At 54.3% G+C, this 16017-nt stretch overlaps 1 protein-coding gene across 3 annotated transcripts in view; it reads left to right on the forward strand.

Annotated features, from left to right (window-relative positions):
• The window catches only part of neurl4 (neuralized E3 ubiquitin protein ligase 4), a 115637-nt gene that overhangs the window by 50778 nt on the left and 48842 nt on the right, over positions 1-16017 (forward strand). For all 3 annotated transcript variants that reach the window (XM_085977285.1, XM_085977284.1, XM_085977286.1), the window contains exons 8-13: positions 61-322; positions 2043-2224; positions 3205-3290; positions 4873-5035; positions 8069-8267; positions 14826-14902. In XM_085977285.1, coding sequence (XP_085833411.1) covers positions 61-322; positions 2043-2224; positions 3205-3290; positions 4873-5035; positions 8069-8267; positions 14826-14902 — 969 coding nt within the window. The remainder of the gene's footprint in view (positions 1-60; positions 323-2042; positions 2225-3204; positions 3291-4872; positions 5036-8068; positions 8268-14825; positions 14903-16017) is intronic.

The following is a 16017-nucleotide window of genomic DNA, read 5'->3' on the forward strand; positions in this document are numbered from 1 at the left end:
TGCAAACGTTCACCTTTCCCTCTCTCTGTCTGTCTGTCTGTCTCTCTCTCTTGCTTGCAGGCGTGGCCGCAACCCAGACCCTGCCCACGGTCTACGGGGTGGTGGACCTCTACGGCATGGCGGTGAAAGTGACCATCGTCCACAACCACAACCACTCCGACCGGCTGCGCAGGAACAACGCCATCATGCGAGCGCTGTCGCCGGATGTGGGCCGGCGCATCTTTGACTCTGCAGACGCCGAGGTAGAGCGGTTGCTCTTCCACCCCAACTGCGGGCAGAAGGCCGCCATCGTGTGCGACGGGAGGACAGCCCTGAGGCCCCAGTAAGTAAACAAGGCAAATCTGACTCGTGCTGTACCTGCCCTGGGAGTGTTTGATGTGACAGTGTAGAGGGAGCTTTACGCTGTACCTGTCCTGGGAGTGTTTGATGGGACAGTGTAGAGGGAGCTTTGCTCCGAATCTAACCCATGCTGTACCTGCCCTGGGAGTGTTTGATGGGGCAGTGTAGAGGGAGCTTTACTCTGGATCTCACCCGTGCTGTACCTGCCCTGGGAGTGTTTGATGGGACAGTGTAGAGGGAGCCTTACTCTGTATCTAACCCGTGCTGTACCTGCCCTGGGAGTGTTTGATGGGACAGTGTAGAGGGAGCTTTACCCTGTATCTAACCCGTGCTGTACCTGTCCTGGGAGTGATTGATGGGACAGTGTAGAGGAAGCTTTACTCTATCTAACCCGTGCTGTACCTGTCCTGGGAGTGTTTGATGGGACAGTGTAGAGGAAGCTTTACTCTATATTTAACCCGTGCTGTACCTGTCCTGGGAGTGTTTGATGGGACAGTGTAGAGGGAGCTTTACTCTGTATCTAACCCGTGCTGTACCTGCCCTGGGAGTGTTTGATGGGACAGTGTAGAGGGAGCTTTACTCTTTATCTAACCCGTGCTGTACCTGCCCTGGGAGTGTACCTGCCCTGATCTAGTTGAATGGTGGAACAGGCTTGAGGGGCTGAATGGCCTCCTCCTGGTCCATCAGAAAAGAAGAAATGATACTTTAAGGTTTGGGTGTCAACATGCTTTTATTAAGTTGCAATGAGGTTAAATAGTGCTGTGCAATATACCACGGTATGTCGGGCAGAGTGTGGAAAAGGCATTATGGGGCAGAAGAGGACTGAATAGTTTTAGTGCTGTTTTATTCACCTTTTGTTTTCCAATGCCTGTATTATTCTGAGTTGTTGGAGTCTCCTTTTGTTCCTTTTACTTGTTTTCACACTGACACTGACCTTATCAGTGGGTCGCACTCTCTCACCTCTGATTCGGAGGTTGTGGGTTCCAAGTCCCACTCGAGAGAGAACTTCAGCACCAAAAATCCAGGCTGACGCTCCCAGTGCGGTATTTTGTGCGTGGGTTGTATCCAGCTCTGTGCGTTCTTGGTGTCTTGTTGGACCCTGGAATGATCACCCCTCTGTCCTGTCCATTACCAACACTGCCTACTCTTCAGCCGTGGCTCAGCAGGTAGCACCCTCGCCTCTGATTCGGAGGTTGTGGGTTCCAAGTCCCACTCGAGGGACTTGAGCACTAAAATCCAGGCTGACGCACCCAGTGCGGTGCTGAGGGAGCGCTGCACTGTCGGAGGTGCCGTCTTTCAGATGAGACGTTAAACTGAGGCCTCGTCTGCCCCCTCAGGTGGACATAAAAGATGCCACGGCCCCTATTCAAAGAAGAGCAAGGGAGTTATCCCCGGTGTCCCGGCTAATAATCATCCCCCAACCAATATCTCTTAACAAAAAAAAATACAGATTATTTGATGATGTTGCTGTTTGTGGGAGCTTGCTGTGCGCAAATTGGCTGCTGCGTTTGCTACATTACAACAGTGACTGCACTTGAAAAAGTGCTTCATAAAATGCTATGGGACGTCCTGAGGTGGTGAACGGGCACGATCTAAATGCAAGTTCTTTCTATCCCGCACTTTTCCCCCTCATTGCACAAGTTTACAGTGGTTTTTGCGGTCGTGTTACTATATATGACATTCTTGTCGTTCTTTCTCGACAGCGCGACGGATGACTTCAACCATGGCGTGGTGCTCAGCAACCGTTCCCTCCGGAGCAACGAAATCTTTCAAGTCCGTATCGACAAGATGGTGGACAAGTGGGCAGGGTCCATAGAAATTGGCGTGACGACCCACAATCCCGCTTACCTCCAGTTGCCGTCCACCATGACCAATCTGCGCTCTGGTGAGTTTCCCCAGGTCACCGAAGCTTTGACTCCATTCTCCCCACCCCGGCCAACCCCCTCCTCCGTTTCCCATGTCCCAATATTTTTTTTATAACTGCTAAAAACCAAAGCGTTCGAAGAAAATTAAAATAAAAAAACCTCGATTTTGTTTCTGGCCCTGGCTTATCTGAGGAAGGATGTTCTTGCCATGGAGGGAGTGCAGCGAAGATTCACAAGGCTGATACCTGGGATGGCAGGAATGACGTATGAGGAGAGATTGGGTCGATTGGGCTTATACTCGCTGGAGTTTAGAAGAATGAGAGGGGATCTCATTGAAACTTATAAAATTCTAACAGGACTAGACAGACTGGATGCAGGAAGGATGTTCCCGATGGTCGGGGAGTCCAGAACCAGGGGTCACAGTCTAAGGATAAGGGGCAAGCCATTTAGGACAGAGATGAGGAGGAATTTCTTCACCCAGAGAGTGGTGAACCTGTGGAATTCTCTACCACAGAAGGCAGTGGAGGCCAATTCATTAAATATATTCAAGAAGGAGTTAGATATATTTCTTAAGGCTAAAGGGATCAAGGGATATGGGGAGAAGGCAGGGACCGGGTACTGAGTTTGGATGATCAGCCGTGATCTCATTAAATGGCGGAGCAGGCTCGAGGGGCCGAATGGCCTACTCCTGCTCCTATCTTCTATGTTTCTATGTATTTCTCCCGGGTGTTGCTCGCAGCCGTGTCCTGGAGATTAGTCGTTAATTCCTGGAGACTCCGGGGCAAACCCTGGACGGCCGGCATGTGAGCACATGGCCGTCGTATCAAAAGGAGTTGAACCGTTTTCTGAGTGGATGTGGAATTTGACCCCGTATGTACTGTAACAAAGCAAGAAGCAGGTGCCGCAAGACGCTATTCACCGAAGCTTTTGTCACAAGTGGTTCCTTCACGATTTTTGTTTGAACGGCAACGGTGAAATGCGGTTGGGTTTTCCTTTCCAGGTACTTGGATGATGACCGGTAACGGTGTGATGCACAATGGGACCACGATTCTCGATGAGTATGGTCACAACCTCGATCGGCTAAAGGTGAGGCCTCCGAATTTTGACGCGTTTTATTGATGAGAGTTAAGCTAGACGGACAGTTAATTAAGCAAGCTGTGGCTCAGTGGGCGGCACTTTTGCCTCTGAAAACATCGCCTGATAAGGGTCGTGGGTTCCAGCCCCACTTCAGAGACTTGAGCACAAAATCTCGGCAGACTCTCCAGTGCAGTGCCGAGGGAGCGCCGCACTGTCGGAGGTGGAGTCTTTCGGATGAGACTTTAAACCGAGGCCCTGTCTGCTCTCTCAGGTGGAAGTAAAAGATCCCACGGCCACTATTTCTAAGAAGAGCAGGGAGAGTTGTCTCCGGTGTCCTGGCCAATATTCATCCCTCAATCAACATCACTGAAAACAGATCACCTGGTCATTATCTCGTAGTTGTTTGTGGGAGCTTGCTGTGCACAAATTGGCTGCCGTGTTTCCTACATTACAACAGTGACCACACTCCAAAAAGTAATTCATTGGCAGTAAAGCATTTTGAAATGTCCTGAGGTTGTGAAAGGCTCTTTATAAAGGCAAGTCTTACTTTCTCATTCCCTGTGACACTCGCACGTTGCTGAGACACTAGTCCCTGTGACACTCGCACGTTGCTGAGACACTAGTCCCTGTGACACTCGCACGTTGCTGAGACACTAGTCCCTGTGACACTCGCACGTTGCTGAGACACTAGTCCCTGTGACACACTCACGTTGCTGCGACGCGAGTCCCTGTGACACTCTCACGTTGCTGCGACGCGAGTCCCTGTGACGCTCGCACGTTGCTGCGACGCGAGTCCCTGTGACGCTCGCACGTTGCTGCGACGCGAGTCCCTGTGACGCTCGCACATTGCTGCGACGCGAGTCCCTGTGACGCTCGCACTTTGCTGCGACGCGAGTCCCTGTGACGCTCGCACGTTGCTGCGACGCGAGTCCCTGTGACGCTCGCACGTTGCTGCGACACGAGTCCCTCTGACGCTCGCACATTGCTGCGACGCGAGTCCCTCTGACGCTCGCACGTTGCTGCGACACGAGTCCCTGTGACGCTCGCACATTGCTGCGACGCGAGTCCCTGTGACGCTCGCACGTTGCTGCGACGCGAGTCCCTGTGACGCTCGCATGTTGCTGCGACACGAGTCCCTCTGACGCTCGCACATTGCTGCGACGCGAGTCCCTCTGACGCTCGCACGTTGCTGCAACACGAGTCCCTGTGACGCTCGCATGTTGCTGCGACACGAGTCCCTCTGACGCTCGCACATTGCTGCGACGCGAGTCCCTGTGACGCTCGCACGCTGCTGCGACGCGAGTCCCTGTGACGCTCGCACGCTGCTGCGATGCGAGTCCCTGTGACACTCGCACGTTGGTGCGACAGGAGTCCCTGTGTCACTCGCACATTGCTGCGACACAAGTCCCTGGTGGCTGTGGTTGGAGAGATGGGGCCTCCTGTCCAGATGTGGGTCATTTGATGGCAGGTGATCTCCTTAGATGCAGGTGGAGTAAATGCAGTGCTAATTTTTATTCTCTACTTGCTGCTTGCCCATTCTAACTTTCTTCCCCGACCCCTATTTCTTCCTCCGCCATTTCGCTGGCGTAAGGCGGGTGACACGGTTGGCGTGATGCGCAAGGAAGACGGGAGTTTGCATTTTTTCGTGAACAACGTGGACCAGGGACTTGCAGCGTCCAGCGTACCGTCCAACGTTTACGCCGTGGTAGATCTCTACGGCCAAGCTGCCCAGGCCACTATCATAGACGATATAGGTGGGTCTGCCGTTTAACTAACCTCGGCTGCGCACCGTCCCTGCTTAAACCCGCTTTGTTTCCTCAACCCCAGCGCAGTCGGCGCTCCTCTGCGTCCGGCTCCCTTGTCTCTCCCGAGTTCCAAGTAGCCCGTCCTACAAGCTCTTCCTCTTTATGAACGTTCGGAATTGACGGGCGGGAAAAGACCAACTGGTCCGTCAAGCCCGCCCCACACCTCATGATGGTTGCAGCATAAGAATCTAAGAAATAGGAGCAGGAGTCGGCCATACTGCCCCTCGAGTCTGCTCCGCCATTCAATAAGATCATGGCTGATCTTCTACATCAACTCCACTTTCCTGCCCGATCCCCATATCACTTGATTCCCTGGAGTCCAAAAATCTATTTATTTCAGTCTTCTCAATGACTGAGCCTCCACTGCCCTCTGGGGCAGAGAATTCCAAAGATTCACCACCCTCTGAGTGAAGAAATTCCTCCTCATCTCAGTCCTAAATGGCCGACCCCTTATCCTGAGACTATGACCCCCCCCCCCCCCCTAGTTCTAGACTCTCCAGCCAGGGAAAACAATCTCTCAGCATCTACCCTGTCAAGCCCTCTCAGAATCTTGTATGTTTCAATGAGATCACCTCTCATTCTTCTAAAGTCCAGAGAGTATAGGCCCAATCTACTCAATCTCTCCTCATAGGACAACCCTCTCATCCCAGGAATCAATCTAGACATAGTGAGGAGACACTCAACCACACCCCACCACTACTCCCCCTCAGCCACGTACTCTGCTGGGAGAGGCGGGAAAAACCCAGGGCCAATAAGGGAAAAAGTACTCTGGGATAGTCCTCTCTGACCCCCCTCAGTCGAAACCAGTCCCAGGAGATCACACGGACCACGTGTTATCTTTCAAGACATTATCTTCTATATGATGCAATCTCGGCCCCAGGTTTTTTTCGGCGATGGTAATGCTATTGAATGTCAATGGGATGTGGTTCGACTCTTAATGGGGATAAGATCATAAGAACATAAGAATTCGGCGCAGGGCGTAGGCCATACGGCCCTTCAAGTCTGCTCCGTCATTCAATAAGATAATTGCTGATGTTCGACCTCCACTCCACTTTCCCGCCCGATCTCCATATCCCTCGATTTCCCCCAGAGTGCAAAAATCTATCGATCCTCAGCCTTGCGTATACTCCAAGGGTGGTCATTGCCTGGCACTTCTGTGACACGAATGTTACTTATCACTTATCAGCCCGATCCTAGAGGTTGTCCAAGCCTTGCTGCTTGCGGACACCCTGCATGTGTCCTCACTCAACACATCTCCTACGCTAACCAATTTTTCTTCGAACACTGGAACTACTCACCTGCCTCAGACACCCCCTTAAACCTTGAGTCTTTAGGTTTTCACACCAAAACATGCCGTCACCCAATCACACTCCCTGATTTAACAGATCTTCTATTCTTTCTCTGACCTGCATGCGTCCAGCTCATACTCTAGGTTTCTCCACGTAATTTATTAATAACTGTGCGAATACTCAACTGTTGTACGTCGTAAATCTGGTGTATCTCATAGAAACATAGAAAAATAGGAGCAGGAGTCGGTCCTTCGAGCCTGCTCCGCCATTCAATATGATCATGGCTGATCCTCTATCTCAATACCATATTCCCGCTCTCTCCCCATACCCCTTGATGCCTATTGTGTCTAGAAATCTATCTATCTTCTTAAATATATTCAGTGACTTGGCCTCCACAGCCTTCTGTGGTAGAGAATTCCACAGGTTCACCACCCTCTGAGTGAAGAAATTTCTCCTCATCTCAGTCCTAAATGTCCTACCCCGTATCCTGAGACTGTGACCCCCTCGTTCTAGACCCCCCCCCCCCCCCAAAAAAGCCAGGGGAAACATCCTCCCTGCATCCAGTCTGTCTAGCCCTGTCAGAATTTTATACGTTTCAATGAGATCCCCTCTCATTCTTCTAAACTCTAGTGAGTACAGGCCTAGTCGACCCAATCTCTCCTCATACGACAGTCCTGCCATCCCAGGAATCAGTCTGGTGAACCTTCGCTGCACTCCCTCTATGACAAGTATATCCTTTCTTAGGTAAGGAGACCAAAACTGCACACAGTACTCCAGGTGTGGTCTCAACAAGGCTCTGTAGGGGTGTGTGTGAAATTGATCCTGGGTTAATCTGATAGGGGTGTGTGTGAGAGATTGACCCTGGGTTAATCTGATAGGGGTGCGTGTGAGAGATTGACCCTGGGTTAATCTGATAGGGGTGCGTGTGAGAGATTGACCCTGGGTTAATCTGATAGGGGTGTGTGTGAGAGATTGACCCTGGGTTAATCTGATAGGGGTGTGTGTGAGAGATTGACCCTGGGTTAATCTGATAGGGGTGTGTGTGAGAGATTGACCCTGGGTTAATCTGATAGGGGTGTGTGTGAGAGATTGACCCTGGGTTAATCTGATAGGGGTGTGTGTGAGAGATTGACCCTGGGTTAATCTGATAGGGGTGTGTGTGAGAGATTGACCCTGGGTTAATCTGATAGGGGTGTGTGTGTGAGATTGAATCACAGAAATCACAGAAACCCCACAGTGCAGATAGAGGCCATTTCGGCCCATCGAGCCTGCACCGACACATATTCCACCCGATCCCCGTAACCCCTACACCAACACATATCCCACCCTATCCTTGTAACCCCACGTATTTAATCCCCCTAACACTAAGGGTCAATTTATCATAGCCAATCAACCTAACCCGCACATCTTTGGACTGTGGGAGGAAACCGGAGCACCCGGAGGAAACCCACGCAAACACGGGGAGAATGTGCAAACTCCACACAGACAGTCGCCCGAGGCCGGATTCGAACCCGGATTGACCCTGGGTTAATCTGATAGGGGTGTGTGTGAGATTGACCCTGGGTTAATCTGATAGGGGTGTGTGTGAGAGATTGATCCTGGGTTAATTTGATAGGTGTGTGTGTGTGAGATTGATCCTGCGCTGATCTCTGTGACATGATTTCTTCCCCTTTCATTCGGTTTTCTTGCCCAGATCTGCCCCCTCTGCCCGATGACTCCTTGGATGGCAATAATCAGATCTCTCCCTGCAGCCTCTTCTCGCTGACCCCCAGCAACGACCTCCGCTTCCACCACCTCCACGGGAGCAACGCGGTGATCACCAACGGCGGCCGCACCGCGTTCCGGCAGAACTGCCGCAGCGAGTTCAACGACGCCATCGTCATATCCAGCAGGTAAAGCTACGGGCTGTGTGGCTCCCTCCCAAGCGAGTATCTCTGAAGATTACGAAGGGATCAGTGCTGGGGCCTCAACTATTTACAATCTATATTCATGACTTGGATGAAGGGACTGAGTGTATTGGAGGGTAGCTAATGTTAAATAAATAGCAGAGCACTTGGAAAACAGTGACAGGATTGGACAAAGTCAACATGGATTTACAAAAGGTAAATCGTGCTTGACTAATCTACTGGAATTTTTTGAGGATGTAACTGGTAAAATAGATAAGGGAGAACCAGTGGATGTGGTGTATTTGGACTATCGAAAGCCTTCTGAAAAGGTCCCGCATAAGAGATTAGCGTGTAAAGTTAAGGCACATGGGATTGGGGGCAAGGTATTGACTTGGATAGAGAACTGGTTGGCAGACAGAAAGCAAAGAGTTGGAATAAACGGTTCTTTTTCCGAGTGGCAGGCAGTGACTAATGGGGTACCGCAGGGATCGGTCCTTGGACCCCAGCTATTCACAATATATATTAATGATCTAGACAAGGGAACTAGATGTAATATCTCCAAATTTGCAGACGACACAAAGCTGGGTGGGCGTGTGTGCTGTGAGGAGGATGCCGAGAAACTCCAGGATGATTTGGACAGGTTGGGGGATTGGGCAGAAGCATGGCAGATGCAATATAACGTGGATAAATGTGAGGTTATCCACTTTGGTGGCAAAAACAGGAAGGCAGATTATTATCTGAATGGCAATAGATTGGGAGAAGGGGAAATGCAAAGAGACCTGGGTGTTCTTGTGCACCAGTCGCTGAAGGTAAGCATGCAGGTGCAGCAGGCGGTTAAGAAGGCAAATGGTATGTTGGCCTTCGTAGCGAGAGGGTTTGAGTACAGGAACAAGGATGTCTTGCTGCAGTTGTACAGGGCCTTGGTGAGACCACATCTTGAGCATTGTGTGCAGTTCTGGTCGCCTTATCTGAGGAAGGATGTCCTTGCCATGGAAGGAGTTCAGCGAAGATTCACCAGGCTGATACCTGGGATGGCAGGAATGACGTATGAGGAGCGATTGGATCGATTGGGCTTGTACTCGCTGAAGTTTAGAAGAATGAGAGGGGATCTCATTGAAACTTATAAAATTCTGACCGGACTGGACAGACTAGATGCAGGAAGGATGTTCCCGATGGTCGGGGCGTCCAGAACCAGGGGTCACAGTCTAAGGATAAGGGTTAGGTCATTTAGGACAGAAATGAGGAGGAATTTCTTCACCCAGAGCGTGGTGAACCTGTGGAATTCTCTACCACAGAAGGCAGTAGAGGCCAATTCATTAAATATATTCAAGAAGGAGTTGGATATATTTCTTAAGGCTAAAGGGATCAAGGGGTATGGGGAGAAGGCAGGGACCAGGCACTGAATTTGGATGATCAGCCATGATCGCATCGAATGGCGGAGCAGGCTCGAGGGGCCGAATGGCCTACTCCTCCTATTTTCTATGTGTACTGTATCCAAATTTGCTGCTGATACAAAGATAGGTGGGTTAGCAAGTTGTGAGGAGGACACAGAGTCTGCAAAGGGGATATAGAGAGGTTAAGTGAGTGGGCAAAAATTTGGCATGTGGAGTATAATGTGGGAAAATGTGAGGTTATCCACTTTGGAAGGAAGAATGAAAAAGCAAATTATTTAAATGGAGTGAGACTACAGAATGCTGCGGTACAGAGGGATCTGGGGGTCCTCGTACATGAAACACAAAACGTTAGCATGCAGGTACAGCAAGTAATTAGGAAGGCAAATGGAATGTTGTCCTTTATTGTAAGGGGGATGGAGTATAAAAGTAGGGAAGTTTTGATGCAACTTTACAGGGCGCTGGTGAGACCACACCTGGAGTACTGCGTACAGTTTTGGTCTCCGTATTTAAGGAAGGATATACTTGCATTGGAGGCAGTTCAGAGAAGGTTCACTCGGTTGATTCCTGGGATGAAGGGGTTGACGTATGAAGAAAGATTGAGCAGGCTGGGCCTCTACTCATTGGAGTTTAGAAGAATGAGAGGTGATCTTATTGAAACATAGACGATTCTGAGGGGGATTGACAGGGTGGATGCTGAGAGGATGTTTCCTCTAGTGGGGTATCTAGAACTAGGGGGGCATAGTTTCAGAATAAGGGGTCGCCCATTTAAGACAGAGATGAGGAGGAATTTCTTCTCTCAGAGGGTCGGGAATCTTTGGAATTCTCACCCCAGAGAGCTGTGGAGACGGAGTCAGTGAATATATTCAAGGCGGAGATTGACAGACATTTGAACTACAGGGGAGTCGAGGGGTACGGGGAGAGAGCGGGAAAGTGGAGTTGAGGCCAAGATCGGATCCGCCATGATCTTATTGAATGGCGGAGCAGGCTCGAGGGGCCAATTGGCCGACTCCTGCTGTTATGTTCTTATGAACCACACCTAACGGAAGTGACGGGCTGGAAAAGACCAGCCGGTGCAGCAAGCCTGCCCCACGCACCTTGTTGGCTGGAGCATCATGACGAGACACTTCCCATCTCCCCTCCCTCCCTCCCCTTCTCTTCGCAGCCATGTTACCTCTATGGAGAGGGAAAAAATTCCAGGGCCAACGAGGGAGAAAATATTTTGGAAAATTTGTCTCCAACCCCCTCAGGCCAATGAAAGCAGTCCAGGAGATCACACGGAGCAAGTGATCTCTATAAAGCCGTGGGTCGCACTCTCGCCTCTTGAGGCCGAAGGTTGCGGGTTCAAGTCCCGCTCCAGAGACTCGAGTGCACAAATCGAGGCCTACACTCCCAGTGCCAGTACTGAGGGAAGTGCCGTCTTTTGGATGAGATGTTAAACCGAGGCCCTTCATTGCGTGTGACGCGCTTTGGGCCGTCCTGAGGTCGTGAAAGGCGCTATATAAATGCAAGTCTTCCTTTCCTTTTGGTTTCTGTATGATGTGATCTCTGCCTCAGTCAGGAACCGGCCCAGCTCCCTCCTTGAAGATGCACCGAGAGTCAGCACCCACCACACCAGCCATCAACACATTCCGGAGGCTCACTACTCTCTGGGATTCATTTCTTTGTTCTGAAATCAGTCTCTCTCTCTTCATGAATCCATCTGTAAGATTATGGGTTACTTCTTCGGGGGCTGATCTGATGTCGGGGGCCTGGGGGGGATGAGCGAGGCCGAGGTGATGGGTGATCAGAGGGGCCTGGGTGATGGGGTGTGTTGTCGGGGGCCTGGGTGATGGGGTGTGCTGTCGGGGGCCTGGGTGATGGGGTGTGCTGTCGGGGGCCTGGGTGATGGGGTGTGCTGTCAGGGGCCTGGGTGATGGGGTGTGTTGTCGGGGGCCTGGGTGATGTGGTGTGTTGTCGGGGGCCTGGGTGATGGGGTGTGTTGTCGGGGGCCTGGGTGATGGGGTGTGTTGTCGGGGGCCTGGGTGATGGGGTGTGTTGTCGGGGGCCTGGGTGATGGGGTGTGCTGTCAGGGGCCTGGGTGATGGGGTGTGTTGTCGGGGGCCTGGGTGATGGGGTGTGTTGTCGGGGGCCTGGGTGATGGGGTGTGTTGTCGGGGGCCTGGGTGATGGGGTGTGTTGTCGGGGGCCTGGGTGATGGGGTGTGCTGTCGGGGGCCTGGGTGATGGGGTGTGTTGTCAGGGGCCTGGGTGATGGGGTGTGCTGTCGGGGGCCTGGGTGATGGGGTGTGTTGTCGGGGGCCTGGGTGATGGGGTGTGCTGTCGGGGGCCTGGGTGATGTGTGCTGTCGGGGGCCTGGGTGATGGGGTGTGTTGTCGGGGGCCTGGGTGATGGGGTGTGTTGTCAGGGGCCTGGGTGATGGGGTGTGCTGTCGGGGGCCTGGGTGATGGGGTGTGCTGTCGGGGGCCTGGGTGATGGGGTGTGTTGTCGGGGGCCTGGGTGATGGGGTGTGTTGTCAGGGGCCTGGGTGATGGGGTGTGTTGTCGGGGGCCTGGGTGATGGGGTGTGTTGTCAGGGGCCTGGGTGATGGGGTGTGTTGTCGGGGGCCTGGGTGATGGGGTGTGTTGTCGGGGGCCTGGGTGATGGGGTGTGTTGTCAGGGGCCTGGGTGATGGGGTGTGTTGTCGGGGGCCTGGGTGATGTGTGCTGTCGGGGGCCTGGGTGATGGGGTGTGTTGTCGGGGGCCTGGGTGATTGGGTGTGTTGTCGGGGGCCTGGGTGATTGGGTGTGTTGTCGGGGGCCTGGGTGATGGGGTGTGCTGTCGGGGGCCTGGGTGATGGGGTGTGCTGTCGGGGGCCTGGGTGATGGGGTGTGCTGTCGGGGGCCTGGGTGATGGGGTGTGCTGTCGGGGGCCTGGGTGATGGGGTGTGCTGTCGGGGGCCTGGGTGATGGGGTGTGCTGTCGGGGGCCTGGGTGATGGGGTGTGTTGTCAGGGGCCTGGGTGATGGGGTGTGCTGTCGGGGGCCTGGGTGATGTGTGCTGTCGGGGGCCTGGGTGATGGGGTGTGTTGTCGGGGGCCTGGGTGATGGGGTGTGTTGTCAGGGGCCTGGGTGATGTGTGCTGTCGGGGGCCTGGGTGATGGGGTGTGTTGTCGGGGGCCTGGGTGATGGGGTGTGCTGTCGGGGGCCTGGGTGATGGGGTGTGCTGTCGGGGGCCTGGGTGATGGGGTGTGCTGTCAGGGGCCTGGGTGATGGGGTGTGCTGTCAGGGGCCTGGGTGATGGGGTGTGCTGTCGGGGGCCTGGGTGATGGGGTGTGCTGTCGGGGGCCTGGGTGATGGGGTGTGTTGTCGGGGGCCTGGGTGATGGGGTGTGCTGTCGGGGGCCTGGGTGATGGGGTGTGCTGTCAGGGTCCTGGGTAATGGAATGTGATGTCAGGGGTCTGGGTGATGGGGTGTGTTGTCAGGGGCCTGGGTGATGGGGTGTGCTGTCGGGGGCCTGGGTGATGGAATGTGCTGTCACGGGGGCGGTGGGGGGCCTGGGCGCACTGTGGTGAAGTTGGTGGGGGGGGGGGGGAGCCTGGCCGCGTTTTGGGGGGTGACTGGGTGGCCTGGGCGCGCTGTCGGTGGGGCCGGGGTGGGGGGGCCTGGGCGCGCTGTCAGTGGGGCTGGGGTGAGGGGGCCTGGGCCCGCTGTCAGTGGGGTGGGGGTGGCCTGGGCCCGCTGTCGGTGAGGGGGCCTGGGCCCGCTGTGGGAGTGGGGTGAGGGGGCCTGGGCGCGCTGTGGGAGTGGGTGAGGGGGCCTGGGCGCGCTGTGGGAGTGGGTGACGGGGCCTGGGCGCACTGTCAGTGGGGCCGGGGTGAGGGGGCCTGGGCCCGCTGTCTGGTGGGGGCCGGGGTGAGGGGGCCTGGGCCCGCTGTCAGTGGGGTCGGGGTGAGGGGGTCTGGGCGCGCTGTGGGAGTGGGTGAGGGGGCCTGGGCGCGCTGTCAGTGGAGCCGGGTGGGGGTGGCCTGGGCGCGCTGTCATTGGGGCCGGGGTGAGGGGGCCTGGGCCCGCTGTCAGTGGAGCCGGGGTGGGGGTGGCCTGGGCCCGCTGTCGGTGAGGGGGCCTGGGCGCGCTGTCAGTGGAGCCGGGGTGGGGGTGGCCTGGGCCCACTGTCGGTGAGGGGACCTGGGCGCGCTGTCAGTGGAGCCGGGGTGGGGGTGCCTGGGTGCATTCAGTGGGGCCGGGGTGAGGGAGCCTGGCCGCGCTGTGGGGGTGGGGAGGCCTGGGCGCGCTGTCGGGTGGGGTGGAGGGGCGGTCACGTCCTCCATCGGAAGTTTGAGCCTGGCGGTGTACGGCCTGTATTTGAAGCCCGGGTTGCAAAGGGGAAATCTTGATGTTATCAAAGGCTTTAAGTCCCTGCAGGCGTTCTGGGACGGGTGAAAGATTTAGATGCAGTGGCCCTGGGACTGCAGTTCACCCTTTGCATCTTGGCCTTTATTGCAAGGGGGTTGAAGTACAAGAGTAAGGAAGTCTTGCTACAATTGTACAGGGCTTGGTGAGACCACACCTGGAGTACTGTGCACAGTTTTGGCCTCCTTATCTAAGGAAGGATAAACTTACCTTGGAGGCGGTGCAACGAAGGTTCACTAGATTGATTCCTGTGATGAGAGGGTTGTCCTATGAGGAGAGATTGTGTAGAATGGGCCGATACTCTCTGGAGTTTAGAAGAATGAGAGGTGATCTCACTGAAACATACAAGATTCTGAGGGGGATTGACAGGGTAGACGCTGAGAGGTTGTTTCCCCCTGGCTGGTGAGTCTAGAACTAGGGGTCAGTGTCTCAGGATAAGGGGTCGGCCATTTCAGACTGAGACGAGGAGGAATTTCTTCACTCAGGGTTGTGAATCTTTGGAACTCTCTGCCCCAGAGGGCTGTGAATGCTGAGTCGTTGAGTATATTCAAGGCTGAGATAGATTTGGGGGATCTAGGGAATCGAGGGATATGGGGATCAGGCAGGAAAGTAGATTTGAGGTCAAAGATCAGCCATGATCTTATTGAATGGCGGAGCAGGCTCGAGGGGTCGTATGGCCCGACTCCTGCTCCTATTGCTAATGTTCTTGTGTTCTTATCAGCTTTGGGGTTTTTTTCTTTTTAACCCATGTGACAAACTGGTGGTTTTTTCGATTTACTTTTCAGAGCATTGAGAGAGGGGGAAATGTTTGAAATACTGATTCAGAAGATGGTGGACCGGTGGTCCGGATCCATCGAGGCGGGTGAGTATCGAGTCAGGCAGGCTTTCTCTAAAGGTTTAGTGGGGGCGGGGGAGTGCTGAGGCTGTACTGCTAGCAGAGGAAGGAGGCAGCATTCACCAGGGGGGGGGAGGTGCGGGGTGGGGGGGTGGTGCAAGTTGGCCAGGGTTACCCCCTCCCACCTCGACCCCTGCTGGACATCTGTACCATCGGACGAGCCCGGGATCAGCCTAGGTTGCGTCAAACCTCGCGACAAGTGACTCGCCAAAGCCATCTACAAGGCACAAGTAAGGAGTGTGACGGAATACTCTCCACTTGCCTGGATGAGTTGCAGCTCCAACAACACTCGAAGCTCGACACCATCCAGGACAAAGCAGCCCGCTTGACTGGCACCCCATCCACCACCTTTAACATTCACTCCCTCCACCACCGGCGCACCGTGGCTGCAGTGTGTACCATCTACAAGATGCACTGCAGCAACTCACCAAGGCTTCTTCGGCAGCACCTCCCAAACCCACGACCTCTTCCACCTAGAAGGACAAGGGCAGCAGGCGTAAGGGAACACCACCAGCTCCAAGTTCCCCTCCAAGTCACACGCTCCATCCTGACTTAGAAGTGTATCGTCGCTGGGTCAAAATCCTGGAACTCCCTCCCTAACAGCACTGCAGGAGCGCCTTCACCACACGGACTGCAGTGGTTCAAGAAGGCGGCTCACCACCACCTTCTCGAGGGCAGTTAGGGATGGGCAATAAATGCCGGCCTTGCCAGCGACGCCCACATCCCGTGAACGAATAAAAAAGAATAACATGAAGTGCGGCCGCTCGCGTGAAGTCGCAGAGGCCAGCGTGCGGTGTCCCGCCCAAGAGCAGCTAACCAGGTGTCCGTCCCTCGGCCCAGCAACTCGCCATGTTAAGTACCAAGCCAGCACGGGGCGGGCAGGGCGGGAAAGAGCTGCCTGACATTTCTGTAAGTTCCTGCTCAATTTCCCCTCCCCAACTGCGCAAAGGTGCGGCCTGCGCACATGGATGGTGCAAGCGAGCTTTGTGGATCGGAATCCTCTCATTGGGAACAGTGCGCAAGAGCTTCGAAAGCATCGAACGCAGCAACTTTCCCCCTGTTCCCCAAAATCCAAGGGTCAA

The sequence above is a fragment of the Somniosus microcephalus genome, unplaced genomic scaffold (genome assembly GCF_052327205.1).
Source record: "Somniosus microcephalus isolate GS21.2 unplaced genomic scaffold, FLI_Smic_1.0 unresolved_chr4, whole genome shotgun sequence".
In the NCBI taxonomy this organism is placed as follows: Eukaryota; Metazoa; Chordata; class Chondrichthyes; order Squaliformes; family Somniosidae; genus Somniosus; species Somniosus microcephalus.